The 19,507-nt window shown below is 37.5% G+C and overlaps 1 protein-coding gene across 1 annotated transcript; it reads right to left on the minus strand.

Annotated features, from left to right (window-relative positions):
• Window positions 1-11,372: 11,372 nt before the first annotated feature.
• LOC140241876 (uncharacterized) lies at window positions 11,373-14,599 on the minus strand. Its single transcript, XM_072321629.1, has 3 exons — window positions 14,466-14,599; window positions 13,959-14,026; window positions 11,373-13,202 (listed from the first exon to the last, which is right to left on the minus strand). Exons 1-3 carry the CDS (start codon window positions 14,542-14,544, stop codon window positions 12,198-12,200), a joined length of 1,152 nt encoding a protein of 383 aa, XP_072177730.1. The 5' UTR covers window positions 14,545-14,599; the 3' UTR covers window positions 11,373-12,197.
• Between the last annotated feature and the right edge of the window lie 4,908 nt (window positions 14,600-19,507).

Below are 19,507 nucleotides of genomic sequence, written 5' to 3' on the forward strand. Positions count from 1 at the left end.
TACAAGTGACTTGTCACCTCGAAACAATGGATAGCAGTGTAGTACTGCAAGTAAATCAGTGGTGTGCTTTTGTTTACACTTGTCACCACGGTGAAGAATACGCAATTAACTCGGACGTCACAATGAAGAAATATTTTTGAAGCGCGTTAGTACGCAGTAACCCATTCCTGACGTCACAATAAGACATTATTCAAAGCGCGTTGATGCGCAGCAACTCATTCAGGCGTCACAATACACATGAGTCTAGTTTTGCGCATGCTCATTGGTTAGAATAAGCTGCTTTCTCGCACGCAATTTTCGTCTCAAGCCTGCGCCAGAGCGCCCGATGCTACAGTTAACTTCTCTCTGTACATAAAACACATACTGACATGATTTTGTGTGATGGACATCGACACAATTCAATTAAGTTCAAGTTGCTTTTTTATTTTATCAACTTTTGCCAGCCACTGTTAATACTGCTTTCCTATCTTATTACTAGAGCTTACATTGTAAAGTGACTCGTGAAAACATAATATCCAATGTCAGCACTTTTAGCACCTCAAAGATTGCAGACATATAAGATTTATAGATTTTTAACTGATGTATAAAAATCATTTTGTGCATACAGATTGTCTATTCAAATTTGATTTGGAGTCTTTTATTGAATTCTTGATAACATTGTGATCCAAGCACAACAGGTATACATTACGCTGAGTCATTATATCACTTCTCTTGTAAATCAATATTGATTGATATCAATTTTAAGCAAATTGTGCTATGACGTCTTTGTCTTCCTTTTTGTATATCACATTTTGTTTTTAGGCGGGATAACACCATGCTAAAGGTGAACCTTCTTTCTCGTATGTTTGCAGCTTTCCTTGGCATTATCGTCGGTAAGTGTGTGGGTGAACAGATGGATTTTTCTCTGAGCTGCGCACATACGTGTACTAGCAATATGTAATATGTAATATGTATATCTTGCAGAATGTAATGTATAGCAATATAAGTACGGTACATTAGTTCAAATGTCGAATGCATGAATTGTGTCTTTGAAGGAGTTAAGTCTTCAGCTTCAAGCTCAAATATCAAAGACGGACACTTCTGACGAGAAGCATGTCTCCTCCAATCATAATGACGTCAATAATGATGTACACAGTAGTCTTATCGCTGATTCTTCCTACGATATCTTATCATTAGTAGAATACTTGTTTTATCAGTCATTCTTCTTTCCGTGTCTTCTTCCCTGACCTTTCCACTGTCATCGCTCGCTATCATCTTACCTCACATCGTTTTTATCCATGTTTTTTTTTTTCCTTCTCGGCCTTCTAAAATCTTCTTCATATCTATGGCCATCCCTTAAATCTTATACAGTCAAACCTGTCTATAGTGGCCACCAAAGGGAGAAGAAAAAAGTGGCCGTTATAGACAGGTGGCCGCTATAGACTTGGCCGTTAGCATGTCTTTTCTCTGGGAAGAAACGTTTTAGTGACCATATAGTATGGCGAGTGGCCGCTAAGGCAGGTTTGACTGTAGTCGTTGTCATGTTCTTACTGCTTTTTGTCTCCTTTTCTGCTTGCCATTCTGTGTTTAGTTCGTATTCCACTCACGATATGCACCATCTTCCTTACATACACATGTTTACACAGCTACTGATGCTTCGCTCCTAACGTCCACGGGAACACCTAACGACCCGGTGGTGGGGTCTGCCCGCTCGCTATACCACTCCATTGGGTTGATGTCCGCCTGCTTGGTGCTATGCCTGGCAAGTCATCACCGAGTTGGTGCTGCTCTATAGCATTACGTTGTCGGACCACGTTGTGAAATGAAGATTATAGTACAGCTACTGTAAAAAATCAACTGAACTGAAGCTATTCATCCAAGTATACAACTCCCTGTCGTACTGCACAAGCATCATGAGGTCGTCTCAGCTTCAGCAGCTTTACCTATATAAGCGAGATGAACGCCGTATGCAGTGATTCTACCCTGGATACTCCGGAATAGAGATATCCTGTAAAGAAGAAGTCACACAATACATGTTCATGATGTATTTTATTATCATTTTTTTTTATAGAAAGTATAGGCCTTATTATGTATAGGTGATGACATTATATTTCTGTTTGATGAAAATGAAGATTATAGTACAGCTACTGTAAAAAATCAACTGAACTGAAGCTATTCATCCAAGTATACAACTCCCTGTCGTACTGCACAAGCATCATGAGGTCGTCTCAGCTTCAGCAGCTTTACCTATATAAGCGAGATGAACGCCGTATGCAGTGATTCTACCCTGGATACTCCGGAATAGAGATATCCTGTAAAGAAGAAGTCACACAATACATGTTCATGATGTATTTTATTATCATTTTTTTTTTATAGAAAGTATAGGCCTTATTATGTATAGGTGATGACATTATATTTCTGTTTGATGTATATATATATATGAGTGTTGGAACAAGTTCACTCGGTTGACAGCAGGTTCATCCGTATTTATTGCTACTCGGAGTTTCATGCAACCTCCATAAGGCGCAATCATGGAGGTTGCATGAAACTCCGAGTAGCAATAAATACGGATGAACCTGCTGTCAACCGAGTGAACTTGTTCCAATACTTTCTAAAGCTCTCCCTTTGAGGATATCGAGCACTCTTCATAGAAGGATAGAATCACCAAGTGTATATATATAATTATGTATATATATTTGTTTTAAAACTGTGCATATAATGCACATAATCACTTCTTTACCATTGATAACATGGTCCCTGATATAGAAGGTGTTATGTAATGTCAATCTTTCGTGCATCTGGTAAATTTGGCAAAGTTAATGGTATTTTCGCCGACTAAAACAAAGTCATCTGTCTCCGATTACAATTGTATCATAAAACATCATTAATGCCATATATTCTTGATTGCACTATTCTTTTAAGAGTGACAAAGCAGTACTACTGTTTTGGTTAATGTCATGTTTCTTTGTGCGATTTGTTGCCATAATATTAGACTCGACAATCAGGATTTTCAAGCACTTCCGTTAACATGGCTTCCGAAGTAGGTACAGACACATCTTATTCAAGTCACTATGCATGACAGATCAGAGCTTGTTTGGCATCAGTGTGTAAACGTCTTCACTAACCAGAGAATTGCAGAGCTGGAAGTACGCAGTCCATTGGTTAAACTGATTATCTCTGATTTGTATATGAGCAGGAGCACAGATAGTCAAAATTTAGATCTATGCTCTTATATCGTTCAAGCCGTTCGTATATAAGTATCAATCTATAAGGAAATCATGAATGATTAGTATTTGATACAAGTGATCAAAATGACCATCTATATGCTCTCAATCAACGTGTGTGCGTGTGTACTGGTACTCTGTTTTTCATTTTCTGTAGCTGTCGTTTAATTCCTTGTGTGGTGTATTGACAATGAATGAATAAATTACAGATTTATCGACAGCTTTTCAGCAATTCGTTATCCTCAATATATCAGAAATTGGTTAATATGCTAATAAAAAGATGAAATATAGAGGCGTATAATGCAACAAGTTCTCGTTTTCTACTGCCCCTATATCTTTGCTGTTGTGATATTCCTTTTTTACCCTGTATCATTGAATTTTGCCATTCTAGTATTTCTTCTCCTTGGGCCTCTTCGCATCATCTCTCCATTCTCTCTGTTTAAACATTGTCCCCGCTAGCTGTCCACTATTCATACGTTCTATATCAGCACTTCGTATGATTTCACCCAAAGGATGAGTATATTAGGCCCAACTGAACCATCGCTAGCATTGCCTCAATATTTGACAATTAAACAGAAAACACAAGAAGTAGACACGTTGAGTATAATAAATAACTACTTTATTCAATATAGTATTCATGCTTAAACGCATTTTTTTGAATTCATATTCAGCTGAACATTTTCTCTGTTGGTAATACCTAATCTAGACAAATTATTGTGCATATCAGGTGTTTGTTTGTTTGTTTGTTTGTTTGTTTGTTTGTTTGTTTGTTTATGGATAATCATCATTGGATGACTATTTTGCATTAATCGGTGGTTGGTTGGTTGGTATGTATCCAAAACGGCAACAGCAACAAAATCTCCAGGTAACATGCTGACCACGGCAAGGCTCACCGTCTTGTCTATGAATGCGAAGCGCGGGAAAACAGTCCAGATGGAGAAGCGGTATGGAAGCTCGACTGATTTGGCCCGATCGAGTGGTCGAAATGATGCAAGCGCATTAAGAATACGGCTTTAATGAGTTTGAGCAATGCTTGTACTTTTGTGTTGAAATATGAAGGCGCTGCGACTTTCAGATGACACTTCTACTCAGACGCAATATTTTTTTTTTCAAAACACATCTTAAAATGCTACAATAAACATCATGATAAATTGTCAGCTGCAAGTTAATACAAAAATATTCAATAAATAGCAATTCATAAGCAGCTGAAAACTTCGACATATACACATTTCAATCAACATCGTTATAGTAATGCGAAACATATTCAAATATACTTCTTACTTAAAATTACTCGTACTAATCTACTAACAATAAACGTTGCATGAGATAATCATTGACAAAACATTTCATTTTCAACCTTCTTACAATAATAGAATACTGACAAAATCAAAATCAGTTAAAATCATCGATTTACGAAAAAATCATAAAGAGTAAAACAACAACAAAAATAACTAAAAAGATTTCGCAGCAAGCACAGTACTATTTCGTTGGTCACTCTTCCTTATATAACTTGGCAACTCCTTGCGATTTAGAATTTGCATGCCGTGAGATACGGGTTACAAATTCGCATGTCGACATGAAGAACTTCAATTTGAAATGCCTTCGATGCATGCTGTATTTAAGGACATCGAAAGGCATCCGGGTCTATGTATTGGGTGTATTGGGTATGGGTGAGTAACGCGCGCAACTCTGAATGATCGGGCCAATAGATCAGCGCTTGCCGCTAGGACTGTTTTCTAATACTCCACGACGCATAGTTGATGTTGATGACGATTTAGATGATGTAAGGAGAAACCGACGGAATATTCTTCCGGTTTCTCTCTTGCCTTTGGTAGCAATATTACCTGGAGATGTTTGCTGCTGTTGATTGCCAAAAGTTTTAAAATTTTGAATATTTTTTTTTTTTTTAAGTTGTTGATTGAGCTGTGGCTATCTGATCACAGACATATTTTTTTTTATTCTTGTAACTTTGTTTGCTATTGTTCCGACGTGATTTGTTTTGTTTTGTTTTGTTTTTCATTTTGAACTTTTTTGAACGTATCTGTTAACTCTTACAGAGAGAAAGATCACCTTTCAATTTATAACAGATTTATGATTTCATGCCACCATATATAGCCTATTCTCTTATCATTTATCTATTATCATTTTTTTTTTCTGTTTAAAAACCATCTTCCTCTGTTCTTCCAAGCACCCCCTGTCTCATATTCAAAGTCGTTTAGTGTTTTTTTACCAGTCATCAAAAGTCTGGTGTCTTGCATCAATAGTTGCAAGAATAATGCAAAGAATATCCTCTAGTGATGCCAAAGAAACAGGGGAAAGTGTTTTTATTTCTAAAATAGTATGATATATTAAAACCATATCGTAATTTGGCATATTGCATGTGGATCAGTTACAATACCTAGAAAGTCCTGCAGCAGAACGCAGTCATTTTTTGTGAGCTGACTATAGTTAAATCCTTTAGTGAACTTTTTTGTTAATTAATCACATTGTAAATCACACACTCTATCAGGGGAATTTGGAGCATTGCACACTTTCAATTCTGTGTTTGCTTGGCATTCTTCTGGTAGTGGTGGTCTATACAGATGAAGCTTACAGCGATTTAGGTATAAAAGTTTCAAATCCATTTATGCATGATACAAAGTGAAAGTGTGAAATGTTGCCATATCTGTTGTATAGGTCTAGCAGAAACCATCAAAAGGAATTACATTTCATGAGAGACAAGTATGAGCAGTATATCTTTATTAGTTTGTCTTAGATGTAAACAATCATGTTTTAAGGGTTATTATACCCCCGCCAAACGAAGTTTGAAGGGGGTATATAGGAATCAGCGGACGGTCGGGCGGTCGGGCGGTCGGTCAGGCGGTCGGGCGGTCGGTCGGGCGGGCGGTCGGTCCGTTGCAAATCTTGCGTCGCGAACTACTTCCTCAGTTTTCAACCGATTCCCATAAAACTTGGCACAGATGTGTGCCTTGGGTTGTAGATGTGCAAGACGTATTTTTTGACAGTACCCAAAAGTACGTTGCCATGGTAACGGCATATTATGGGCAAAAATGGGTACAAATCTTGCGTCGCAAACTCCTCCCACAGTTTTTGATCAATTTTTATGAAATTAGGTACAGATGTTCATCTGAATATGTTAATGTGCAAGACACATATTTCCGCAGTGGCAAAAAGTGCGTTGCCATGGTAACGGCATGTTATTGGTAAAATATAGGGCAAAATGCTTCATGGCAAAACTGCTTCATCAGTGTTCTTCCAATTCTCATGGAATTCATATTGAATGTTTGTCTTAGGATATAGGTCAGCATGACACATTTCTTGACAGTGACAAAAAGTATGTTGCCATGGTAACAGCTCACATATTATGAGCCAAAATGATGGAAAATTTTGTGTTGCAAACTACTTTCTCAGTTTTTGCCCAATTTCCATGAAACTTGGTACAGATGTGTGCCTTTGGTTGTAGATGTGCAAGACACATTTTTCGACAGTACCCGAAAGTACGTTGCCATGGTAACGGCATATTAATGGCAGAAGATCAAGGAAAGATCTTGCGGATTTAACTACTTCCTCAGTTTTTTGACCAAAGCTTATGAAATGTTGTTTTGACCAAAGCTTATGAAATGTTGTTTGGCGGGGGTATAACCAGTCGCTGTAGCGACATTTCTAGTTTCAACTGGAAGGTTGCTTTAGTATCCATGAGATGATGTGAAAGATATTTCACTTAATTAAATAGTTTGTATAAAATGATGATATGGATTCTAATCAAATGATTGAATGAGATCTATCACATGACCAATCTGTTATTTTGCCTGAATGCCCAACTTTACTTTTTACCAGTTGTTAGTGTACCAGACTGCTTGTCTATGCAAAGCTGCATTGCCTGCGTTTGGAGCTGGTGCTTGCCTGGAGTCTTGGAGAAAATGGCTGCTGCAGAATGTATATCATGTCATTGTTTTTGTTTTTTTTTAAACAAATAATATACATTACTTGGATGGGCATTATCAAAATTTTCCACCCTCCATAAGTTTTGCACAGTTCTAAACGCACACATGGCTTCACCTTGTCTGTTTCTGGCTATTCCAAAGTTACTGTCGGGTGGATAATTGTCACTAATACCCTCTGTAATGTGCATTGTTTGTACACTAGTACAAAAAAGATGCAAAATAAAAGACAATGATTTACTATTCCACAACAGTTTAAGAGGAGAATATTTGTGAAGGTCTTGGGTCACATGTTAAAATGAAAGGGCATGACATAGTTTGTAGTCAATCAAATTGAAGAGAAGAAAATATTACACATTCATGAGACATATTGTGTCATTGGAGAGATTTTTTTATAGATAATTCATAACTTGTTTTCCAAAGAATTGTATAAATTCTATGTAGTGTCTCTTTTCTCTCTGTATTAGTGAATAATGCCAAATAGTAATGATTCTTTCCTCTTTTTTTATACTTTTTTGTGAGGGTATAGAAAAGACTATGGTCTCCACACTTGTCATTTATAGTAGGTATAGTTTTTTTTTTTCTTTACTGTTACTGACTTTAACTTTTGCAGAGAGGCAACTTTATCTGTATTTCTGTTCTTGATTTTGTGAAATCCCAAAGTACAGTTTGAAGTGCAATATTATTTCTATTTCCAGCATTTGACAAAATTGTCAAATCTTTTTAAGGTCTTAAACTCTCATATCAGATTTAGAGTTTGGATGTACAAATAGTTGTATTATCAAAATGTATTTGTCATATGATTCTGTGTTTGTTTTTGATGTCTTGTTTTGATATGTTCTCATTTCTGATTGCAACAGTTATTACAGTATAAAGATATACCAACCTTAACTAATAGTTATAAAGAAAATATGAAACAGAATCAGTTTGTTATAATTCCAGTCATTTGGCTTTGCTCATCGATTTTGTGATGCAAATAGTAAGAGCTCAGTGTAAAGGAATTAATAACCATATTTAAGTCAACTCATATTTCTCTTTTAAATTGTTTTTACTTCATTTTATGATTAACCCTTTGTGTGCTTTGAGTGCAAATCGGCACAGATAAAATCCATAGCCTTGTACACATTGTCAAAAATCCCTGGTACAGAAAGGGGTAAAGTGAGAGAAAATCAGAGTGTCCATCAAGTGTTACAGCAAGCTTTGACCTTGTGTACAAGGCAAGATTCACCACATTCTGCTACACACAATATCAGCAACAAATGTAGGGAAAATCCATCCGTAGAAGAAGTATGCGGTGATTGCAATCTATGTGACGCGCCATCGATTGCCACAAATCCATGGAAATTCATTTGACAGGGAAACAAATTTATCAGTTGAACAAAAGATATTCTCTGATTAGTGTTTTGTCCCTGTAGATTAAAACAACTAAAAAAAGTTACCTGCTGCAAGAAAGAACATGCTGCTCAGTACTTACAGAATATTTATGCAGTACGCTGTCAAAACTGATTTAATCTTACTGTAGACATTGCCATGTGATGCAAGCAATTTGATTCTTGTTTTTTGATACTGTCACATAAAATGCGAAACAGAAAGAGATCATGGAATTCTCAGACTGTAATCATTTGCCTAATTGTAACGGTAACATGTTTTCGAAGAATGAAATGATTTGGTTATGTAATGTTCAACATTATAACAGCATGACCTGACATTTTGATGATGGATTAATATGCTCTTGTGTCAGGGGCGGATCCAGGAATTCCGTAAAGAGGGGGCACCTTTACAAAATTAAAGGGGGAGGGGCGCACGCACCCCTCCTCCATTTTTCTTTTTATTTCTTTTGTTTTAACAAAAAAAAAAATAATAAGGGGGCGCGCGCCCGGTGCACTCCCCCCGGATCCGCCACTGGACAAAGTCAGTTGTTAATTTTTCATCTGATTGTTGTCTCATTAAGACAAAAGATGGATAATATGAGGAATGGAATGTTGCCTAGTTGTGTGAATCGGTATTTGACCAAATTAAAGCCTTGATAATCAACCATACAATATCTTTTGAATGATGCCTTGTGATTTGACCTGATGTGATTACAACAATCCTGAGAGATGTGGTGGAAAAAGAAATTTAATGGATGGAATAGAGGATAGAAGAAGAGAAATTGCTTCAGAGAGAGAAGAATCAGTGAATAGAGTACGTAGCAAAATGAGAGATTTGTAAAAATGAGCCATTAGATTGCACAAAATAGATTTTCAAATCTAAGTGTCGATAAATTATCAACCATTATGCCCTGTGGTCATCTGACATACTGTACTATAAACACTCTGGGGTGGTCATTGTCATATCAGATGAGGAACTCCTCATTTATGTGGTTACATATGACTTCAATGGAAACTTACCTAACTAAAATGATTTTCTGAGTGAAGCTTTTTTTTTTCTCTCTCTCTCTCATCTCAGACATCAAATCGTTGCGACGTTCATTCATTTCCCCAGGGAGTGCAATCTTTGCTTAGTTCTTTTTAAGGCATTCAAAAAGATGAAGAATTTTACTTTTGCAGAGGACAGTAATGCATCTGATTGTACGTTTGTTTGTGTCTGGATTTTTCTATTTCATTATTGTCCTTCGTAGGATGTTAAACGATGTACACAATTTTATTGCATTACACATTCGAGTACATACATGTAAGTATGAACACACTTCTATGTTAATTTTGTTTTATTTCAGACAGATGCACCCGAGTGACCCTGATACTCCCATCTGTAAATGTGATAAAAACGGTCGTTTCGAAGGGAGTACGAATATTAAATTTTGTTGAAAGATCATGAATTGGAACTAATTCAAACTAATTCTCACTATACTGTGAAAGTAAATAACTCTTTACACTGCCCCTCTCATTCCCTTTTGTTGCTAATTATTAAGACAAACAGAACTCTTTTTATTCTTTAGTGCGTGCTCCCAGGTTCGTCTTGTTTACTTTTTTCTTCGTCCTAGTTTGTATCGATCCAATTCCATTGACTCGGGGACAATTGTCCGTAACTCGACAATATAAAGGTGAAAAGAATGGAATAAAGAACGCTTGTATTCTTCATTGAGGCTTTGAACTCTCCCCACCCCTCTTTTCCATGTCTTAACCGAACATTTATTGTGCCATAAATTATGCTCATTACAGGGCCAGGAAACTCCATGTATGATAATGTATACCATGAATATTTGTTATGTCCGCACGCGTTTGATTCAGTGCGTGCTGTTTGTAAAGCAAGCTGAGGGGACTCTACATTCCAGTTAAAATTAGGTCAGATATTGTGCGAGTATATCTTCCAACATAGAATAACAAGACGGCAAATCGATGAAATTCAGCTCCGTGTCGTCATCATTGAGGGGGTAGGAGAGAAAGTTCAAACTTTTGCCCTCCCCCAGCCATAGGGGAAGTAAGTCGCAGGATGGACAGTTCTGAGAGGTTGAAGAGGTTCCGGAATTGCATCGCCATGAAATTTTGGCGCCGTTTATCAAACGGAAATCGACTATGTGAGAAAGCTTCCCATTATTGGTCTGTTTCTTCTTGGTGTGGTAAGTAAAGCCAGGGAGGTGGGATAGACCGTTTTGGTAAAGCAGTCGTGGGTTTACTAAACTGACCAAAAAAAAATCGTAAATGCATATAGGCGTATACATTGTACCTCTAATGTGGTAGACTTGTCAGCACGTTATTGAGTCGTGTGATTTGAACAGGTATACGATCAAGCGACTTATAAAATGTACTTGCAAAGTGGGAGGAAAAATGTCAGTATTTCGCGTATTCATCTTGTCTTGAATGAAATCATCCATCATGACCCTGTGTAGGCTTACTTCGTTACACGCTTCTTTGCAGTTAATTTTAATGTTTGTTCGGAAGCACACGTGTAAAAGATCGTGCAATATCCCCATCGATATAAACTATAAGTAGTAATACACATTGTCTGGATTCACGCAGAGAATGGAATAGATTTCGGACAACACATTAAACATGAACTGTATGAATTAATGTTACTTTCCTGCAATTATAAAAATCACCTTGAACGCAACACCGTAGCGATGTAGAGCCTGATGTTTGGATGGTAGGCATATTTTGTTGATGTGATTTCAATGATGATTCTGTATAACATGTCTATGATAGTTATATCCATGCATGAATGTTATGAATAAGATTACTTATACGTGAGAAGAATGAATTTCACGCAGATTCATCAATTCGGTTTTCATCCATTCTGCCACTTTATTTTGTAGGGACTACTAGTATATCATTTCATATTGATGAGCAATACAATCCCCAGGTCATTTGTTTTACTTTTTTTTTTATAGATCTTTTAATAGTTACAACACAACACTATATGCATACTTGTTCTCCCGCCACCTTTCTCTATCTCTGAAATTGCTTTCCAATATCTTGTTTGTGCAGGAATTATCACTGATGTTTCCGGGTTGATCGAGGGTTTTCGATGTAATGTCAAATGATTTATGTTTTCATCAATCTAAACACAATCCCTCGTCATTTGTTTGAATCAAGATGTCAACTATAAAGTAAGCAACAAACGACATTATCATCTCGATAATTATTGGCTGAAATCATGTCATTCTGGGGATACATGAATTTCCCAGGAAAACCCAATCTCTTCTACATGTAGTTTGTTTTTGTTTGCTTTTCATTAATACGAACCGAAAGTTTTAGAATAGGTGTTCGGTCAGAAATTGACGGGCGCGCAGTGAAGATGGAGAAGTTTCGCACTTCCTTTTTGAACTATGATAACGACTTTGGTCCTTGTCTCGTATCGTATAACAGAGAACATTTTCCCGTATCTTTACTCGCCATGTTGCCACGATGTGCAATATCCCTGGTGCAGCGTATCTTTTAGATAGTTGCACATTCTTATGGCGATAGCAGATGAACAGGTCTTTCAGTGATTCAACAATATCCCGGCTGGTTTGGCCGACAGAAAATACATGTAGCGCTCTACTGGAACCCAGTGACATTGCCTTTTACATGTACATGTATTGTATAATTTGTGACCCGGTTTGTGACATAAAGAGTCAAAAGCTGAAGAGTTTCTTCCCGAAGTCTTTCCCGCGTGCCTTGAGGTAGCGGCAGGCCAGCGAGCTAGCTGCCTTGATGGCCGACCAAGTACCATCGACTTGCATCGGCTCTGCGCCCGGCGGGTTGGTGAATTCCACAACCAACGAGTATCGTCCGCACTCCACCGTAAACTCCAGAGTCTCTTGGAAGTTTTCACCCACCTGCTGCTCGTGTTCATCGACGTCGGTGCATGGGGCGTTTTTGGCTTCGAAAGATGTACTCCCAGGTTCTTGCCCTACTCTGACGTTTTCTGCTCTGTCTTTACGTGCTGATATAAGTTTGGACAGTTTATCTGTGTCTGCATCTGAACTTTTCATGTCCCGTTTTGTGGAGAAGGTGTCAGTCTCTTCAGGAGCTGGTTTGAACGATTCGGACACCGATGTCAAGGTACCATCCTCAACGTCTCCATAGTCGCCGCTCATCGAAGCTTTCACATCTCCTGCGGCTAGAATGACTATGTCTCGGTGAGACTCAGCGTGGAGTTCCTTCCCCTCGATACGATTGTTTGTGTTGTCATTTGGGACCTTGGCACCCCGAGGCTGATCACTGCTATACTCTCCCGACACTGAGCCGGAGTTCTCGCACCCTCGCCGTGGTGCTCTGTCACGATGGATTCGAACTTTTTGTGCAAAGGAGTTAATGACATCCATACAATCTTTAATCTCATCCTCAGCTTCCCTTATTGCAAGGTACAGCTCGTCAAGGGTACCGTCCGTTTCATTGTCGCAGTCGACATCGCTCTCGTTTAAACCTCCGGACAGATCGCTGACAACGGTTAAATCCTCGCTAGATTCGTCATCTTCTCTGGTGGACAGGTTGTTGAAGGTGTAAGACTGGTTGAAGTTTTTGATGATTTCTGCTGTCAACTTCGACTCGCTCTCGGGTTTGCATGAGCCGTCATCGTGATTTTGGTCTTCCGTCTGGAATTCACGTCTGCGAAAATTGGTACTCTTACCAAATTTCTGATAAAATAAATGCCAATGAAATACAAAGGCAGCTTTCAGTTTCACATATTCAAGACAGCTTGTACTTTAATGCTTTAAATGATGTTATTTTATCTCACTTGTTTTTAACAAACTCACCTTGTTCATTGAAAAGCCCGAGTAAAACTATAAGAAATCAAGCTAGAAGTGAAAATAAATCGCAAGATAAGCTTTCTTTCAGGTAGTGAACGAAATCATTGGGGTTGTGGGAAAGTGTATGTAGAGGTAAAATGGTTTTATGAACAAATTTTTCAACTACATGGATAACTATAATTTTAGCAAATTGCTCAAGCGATTATGAACTTTGAAAGCAAACGTAACAAACATATAACCAATTTCTCTCAAATATAATTAAATATAATAGATAGATAGATATAAATATATTATATTATAGGTACATTATATAAATATATATATATCGCGACTTTGCGGGCTGTATAATTGATCTAATAATTTCCCCAGTAAGTTGGATATAAAGCCAAGCTATCATTGTAAGGTACAAGCATGTATTATACATTTCAGCGTTAAAACTGTGTTTCAACGATTAATGTAGACGAGATAATATCTTTTGTGCTTAACTCGAATCAAATTGAACACAAACGTAAGTGCTCCGCAAATAGAATGAGTGTAACTGTGACTAAATTTCATGAGTGACCGTTAACATTTTTCATAACATCAATTAATATATCTATTATACAATTTTGTACGTCCTGTGTTAGATATTTCATTGTGTACCTTCTGATTCTTTGTGTTCAATCTGGGCCTGGAGTTGGCCACTGCTTTCTCGTCATTCTCCGTTTGACCTGTACCAATGAGACAAAAAGGGGAAAATTTAAATGAAAAGAGAGATATTAGGATCTATATAAATATATAGAGAGAGGGGGGGGGGATAATAACCGCTGTTGTCGCAATCTACTGGTAACGTTGATATTGAAATTTTGTTCAGGTTGACCTATACGGATGCCATTCTTGACAAAGAGTATACACATTTCGTAACTGTTTATAAAGTCCTTGAAAAATTAGTTTATATGTATAGTTTTACTTTCGGTGTTTCAAAAGCGTCCGGACTCCCTTACTATATAGTTGCTCGAAAAAAAATGTGATACTGTAGTACAAAATGGTGTTCACAGTGTCTGGCTGGGTCATGTGCAAAGTACATGTATATGGAGATTCCAGACTTTCTTATGAGCGAGAAATACTACAGAAAATTTGTTGCCTGTACTGTATTTGTTGTGGTCTCACCTGATGTAAAACAACATGTCAGATATGACTTTGTCAGAAATCCCTTTCTCTTTCGAGCCGGAAATGTTTCCTTTTCCATGGCCTTCTTACGTTCTTTCTATAGCTCGGAAGATAACGTAATGCTCCGATTTTCGTACAAGTGACTTGTCACCTCGAAACAATGGATAGCAGTGTAGTACTGCAAGTAAATCAGTGGTGTGCTTTTGTTTACACTTGTCACCACGGTGAAGAATACGCAATTAACTCGGACGTCACAATGAAGAAATATTTTTGAAGCGCGTTAGTACGCAGTAACCCATTCCTGACGTCACAATAAGACATTATTCAAAGCGCGTTGATGCGCAGCAACTCATTCAGGCGTCACAATACACATGAGTCTAGTTTTGCGCATGCTCATTGGTTAGAATAAGCTGCTTTCTCGCACGCAATTTTCGTCTCAAGCCTGCGCCAGAGCGCCCGATGCTACAGTTAACTTCTCTCTGTACATAAAACACATACTGACATGATTTTGTGTGATGGACATCGACACAATTCAATTAAGTTCAAGTTGCTTTTTTATTTTATCAACTTTTGCCAGCCACTGTTAATACTGCTTTCCTATCTTATTACTAGAGCTTACATTGTAAAGTGACTCGTGAAAACATAATATCCAATGTCAGCACTTTTAGCACCTCAAAGATTGCAGACATATAAGATTTATAGATTTTTAACTGATGTATAAAAATCATTTTGTGCATACAGATTGTCTATTCAAATTTGATTTGGAGTCTTTTATTGAATTCTTGATAACATTGTGATCCAAGCACAACAGGTATACATTACGCTGAGTCATTATATCACTTCTCTTGTAAATCAATATTGATTGATATCAATTTTAAGCAAATTGTGCTATGACGTCTTTGTCTTCCTTTTTGTATATCACATTTTGTTTTTAGGCGGGATAACACCATGCTAAAGGTGAACCTTCTTTCTCGTATGTTTGCAGCTTTCCTTGGCATTATCGTCGGTAAGTGTGTGGGTGAACAGATGGATTTTTCTCTGAGCTGTGCACATACGTGTACTAGCAATATGTAATATGTAATATGTATATCTTGCAGAATGTAATGTATAGCAATATAAGTACGGTACATTAGTTCAAATGTCGAATGCATGAATTGTGTCTTTGAAGGAGTTAAGTCTTCAGCTTCAAGCTCAAATATCAAAGACGGACACTTCTGACGAGAAGCATGTCTCCTCCAATCATAATGACGTCAATAATGATGTACACAGTAGTCTTATCGCTGATTCTTCCTACGATATCTTATCATTAGTAGAATACTTGTTTTATCAGTCATTCTTCTTTCCGTGTCTTCTTCCCTGACCTTTCCACTGTCATCGCTCGCTATCATCTTACCTCACATCGTTTTTATCCATGTTTTTTTTTTTCCTTCTCGGCCTTCTAAAATCTTCTTCATATCTATGGCCATCCCTTAAATCTTATACAGTCAAACCTGTCTATAGTGGCCACCAAAGGGAGAAGAAAAAAGTGGCCGTTATAGACAGGTGGCCGCTATAGACTTGGCCGTTAGCATGTCTTTTCTCTGGGAAGAAACGTTTTAGTGACCATATAGTATGGCGAGTGGCCGCTAAGGCAGGTTTGACTGTAGTCGTTGTCATGTTCTTACTGCTTTTTGTCTCCTTTTCTGCTTGCCATTCTGTGTTTAGTTCGTATTCCACTCACGATATGCACCATCTTCCTTACATACACATGTTTACACAGCTACTGATGCTTCGCTCCTAACGTCCACGGGAACACCTAACGACCCGGTGGTGGGGTCTGCCCGCTCGCTATACCACTCCATTGGGTTGATGTCCGCCTGCTTGGTGCTATGCCTGGCAAGTCATCACCGAGTTGGTGCTGCTCTATAGCATTACGTTGTCGGACCACGTTGTGAAATGAAGATTATAGTACAGCTACTGTAAAAAATCAACTGAACTGAAGCTATTCATCCAAGTATACAACTCCCTGTCGTACTGCACAAGCATCATGAGGTCGTCTCAGCTTCAGCAGCTTTACCTATATAAGCGAGATGAACGCCGTATGCAGTGATTCTACCCTGGATACTCCGGAATAGAGATATCCTGTAAAGAAGAAGTCACACAATACATGTTCATGATGTATTTTATTATCATTTTTTTTTATAGAAAGTATAGGCCTTATTATGTATAGGTGATGACATTATATTTCTGTTTGATGAAAATGAAGATTATAGTACAGCTACTGTAAAAAATCAACTGAACTGAAGCTATTCATCCAAGTATACAACTCCCTGTCGTACTGCACAAGCATCATGAGGTCGTCTCAGCTTCAGCAGCTTTACCTATATAAGCGAGATGAACGCCGTATGCAGTGATTCTACCCTGGATACTCCGGAATAGAGATATCCTGTAAAGAAGAAGTCACACAATACATGTTCATGATGTATTTTATTATCATTTTTTTTTTATAGAAAGTATAGGCCTTATTATGTATAGGTGATGACATTATATTTCTGTTTGATGTATATATATATATGAGTGTTGGAACAAGTTCACTCGGTTGACAGCAGGTTCATCCGTATTTATTGCTACTCGGAGTTTCATGCAACCTCCATAAGGCGCAATCATGGAGGTTGCATGAAACTCCGAGTAGCAATAAATACGGATGAACCTGCTGTCAACCGAGTGAACTTGTTCCAATACTTTCTAAAGCTCTCCCTTTGAGGATATCGAGCACTCTTCATAGAAGGATAGAATCACCAAGTGTATATATATAATTATGTATATATATTTGTTTTAAAACTGTGCATATAATGCACATAATCACTTCTTTACCATTGATAACATGGTCCCTGATATAGAAGGTGTTATGTAATGTCAATCTTTCGTGCATCTGGTAAATTTGGCAAAGTTAATGGTATTTTCGCCGACTAAAACAAAGTCATCTGTCTCCGATTACAATTGTATCATAAAACATCATTAATGCCATATATTCTTGATTGCACTATTCTTTTAAGAGTGACAAAGCAGTACTACTGTTTTGGTTAATGTCATGTTTCTTTGTGCGATTTGTTGCCATAATATTAGACTCGACAATCAGGATTTTCAAGCACTTCCGTTAACATGGCTTCCGAAGTAGGTACAGACACATCTTATTCAAGTCACTATGCATGACAGATCAGAGCTTGTTTGGCATCAGTGTGTAAACGTCTTCACTAACCAGAGAATTGCAGAGCTGGAAGTACGCAGTCCATTGGTTAAACTGATTATCTCTGATTTGTATATGAGCAGGAGCACAGATAGTCAAAATTTAGATCTATGCTCTTATATCGTTCAAGCCGTTCGTATATAAGTATCAATCTATAAGGAAATCATGAATGATTAGTATTTGATACAAGTGATCAAAATGACCATCTATATGCTCTCAATCAACGTGTGTGCGTGTGTACTGGTACTCTGTTTTTCATTTTCTGTAGCTGTCGTTTAATTCCTTGTGTGGTGTATTGACAATGAATGAATAAATTACAGATTTATCGACAGCTTTTCAGCAATTCGTTATCCTCAATATATCAGAAATTGGTTAATATGCTAATAAAAAGATGAAATATAGAGGCGTATAATGCAACAAGTTCTCGTTTTCTACTGCCCCTATATCTTTGCTGTTGTGATATTCCTTTTTTACCCTGTATCATTGAATTTTGCCATTCTAGTATTTCTTCTCCTTGGGCCTCTTCGCATCATCTCTCCATTCTCTCTGTTTAAACATTGTCCCCGCTAGCTGTCCACTATTCATACGTTCTATATCAGCACTTCGTATGATTTCACCCAAAGGATGAGTATATTAGGCCCAACTGAACCATCGCTAGCATTGCCTCAATATTTGACAATTAAACAGAAAACACAAGAAGTAGACACGTTGAGTATAATAAATAACTACTTTATTCAATATAGTATTCATGCTTAAACGCATTTTTTTGAATTCATATTCAGCTGAACATTTTCTCTGTTGGTAATACCTAATCTAGACAAATTATTGTGCATATCAGGTGTTTGTTTGTTTGTTTGTTTGTTTGTTTGTTTGTTTGTTTGTTTGTTTATGGATAATCATCATTGGATGACTATTTTGCATTAATCGGTGGTTGGTTGGTTGGTATGTATCCAAAACGGCAACAGCAACAAAATCTCCAGGTAACATGCTGACCACGGCAAGGCTCACCGTCTTGTCTATGAATGCGAAGCGCGGGAAAACAGTCCAGATGGAGAAGCGGTATGGAAGCTCGACTGATTTGGCCCGATCGAGTGGTCGAAATGATGCAAGCGCATTAAGAATACGGCTTTAATGAGTTTGAGCAATGCTTGTACTTTTGTGTTGAAATATGAAGGCGCTGCGACTTTCAGATGACACTTCTACTCAGACGCAATATTTTTTTTTTCAAAACACATCTTAAAATGCTACAATAAACATCATGATAAATTGTCAGCTGCAAGTTAATACAAAAATATTCAATAAATAGCAATTCATAAGCAGCTGAAAACTTCGACATATACACATTTCAATCAACATCGTTATAGTAATGCGAAACATATTCAAATATACTTCTTACTTAAAATTACTCGTACTAATCTACTAACAATAAACGTTGCATGAGATAATCATTGACAAAACATTTCATTTTCAACCTTCTTACAATAATAGAATACTGACAAAATCAAAATCAGTTAAAATCATCGATTTACGAAAAAATCATAAAGAGTAAAACAACAACAAAAATAACTAAAAAGATTTCGCAGCAAGCACAGTACTATTTCGTTGGTCACTCTTCCTTATATAACTTGGCAACTCCTTGCGATTTAGAATTTGCATGCCGTGAGATACGGGTTACAAATTCGCATGTCGACATGAAGAACTTCAATTTGAAATGCCTTCGATGCATGCTGTATTTAAGGACATCGAAAGGCATCCGGGTCTATGTATTGGGTGTATTGGGTATGGGTGAGTAACGCGCGCAACTCTGAATGATCGG

The sequence above is a fragment of the Diadema setosum genome, chromosome 18 (genome assembly GCF_964275005.1).
Source record: "Diadema setosum chromosome 18, eeDiaSeto1, whole genome shotgun sequence".
Taxonomy (NCBI): domain Eukaryota; kingdom Metazoa; phylum Echinodermata; class Echinoidea; order Diadematoida; family Diadematidae; genus Diadema; species Diadema setosum.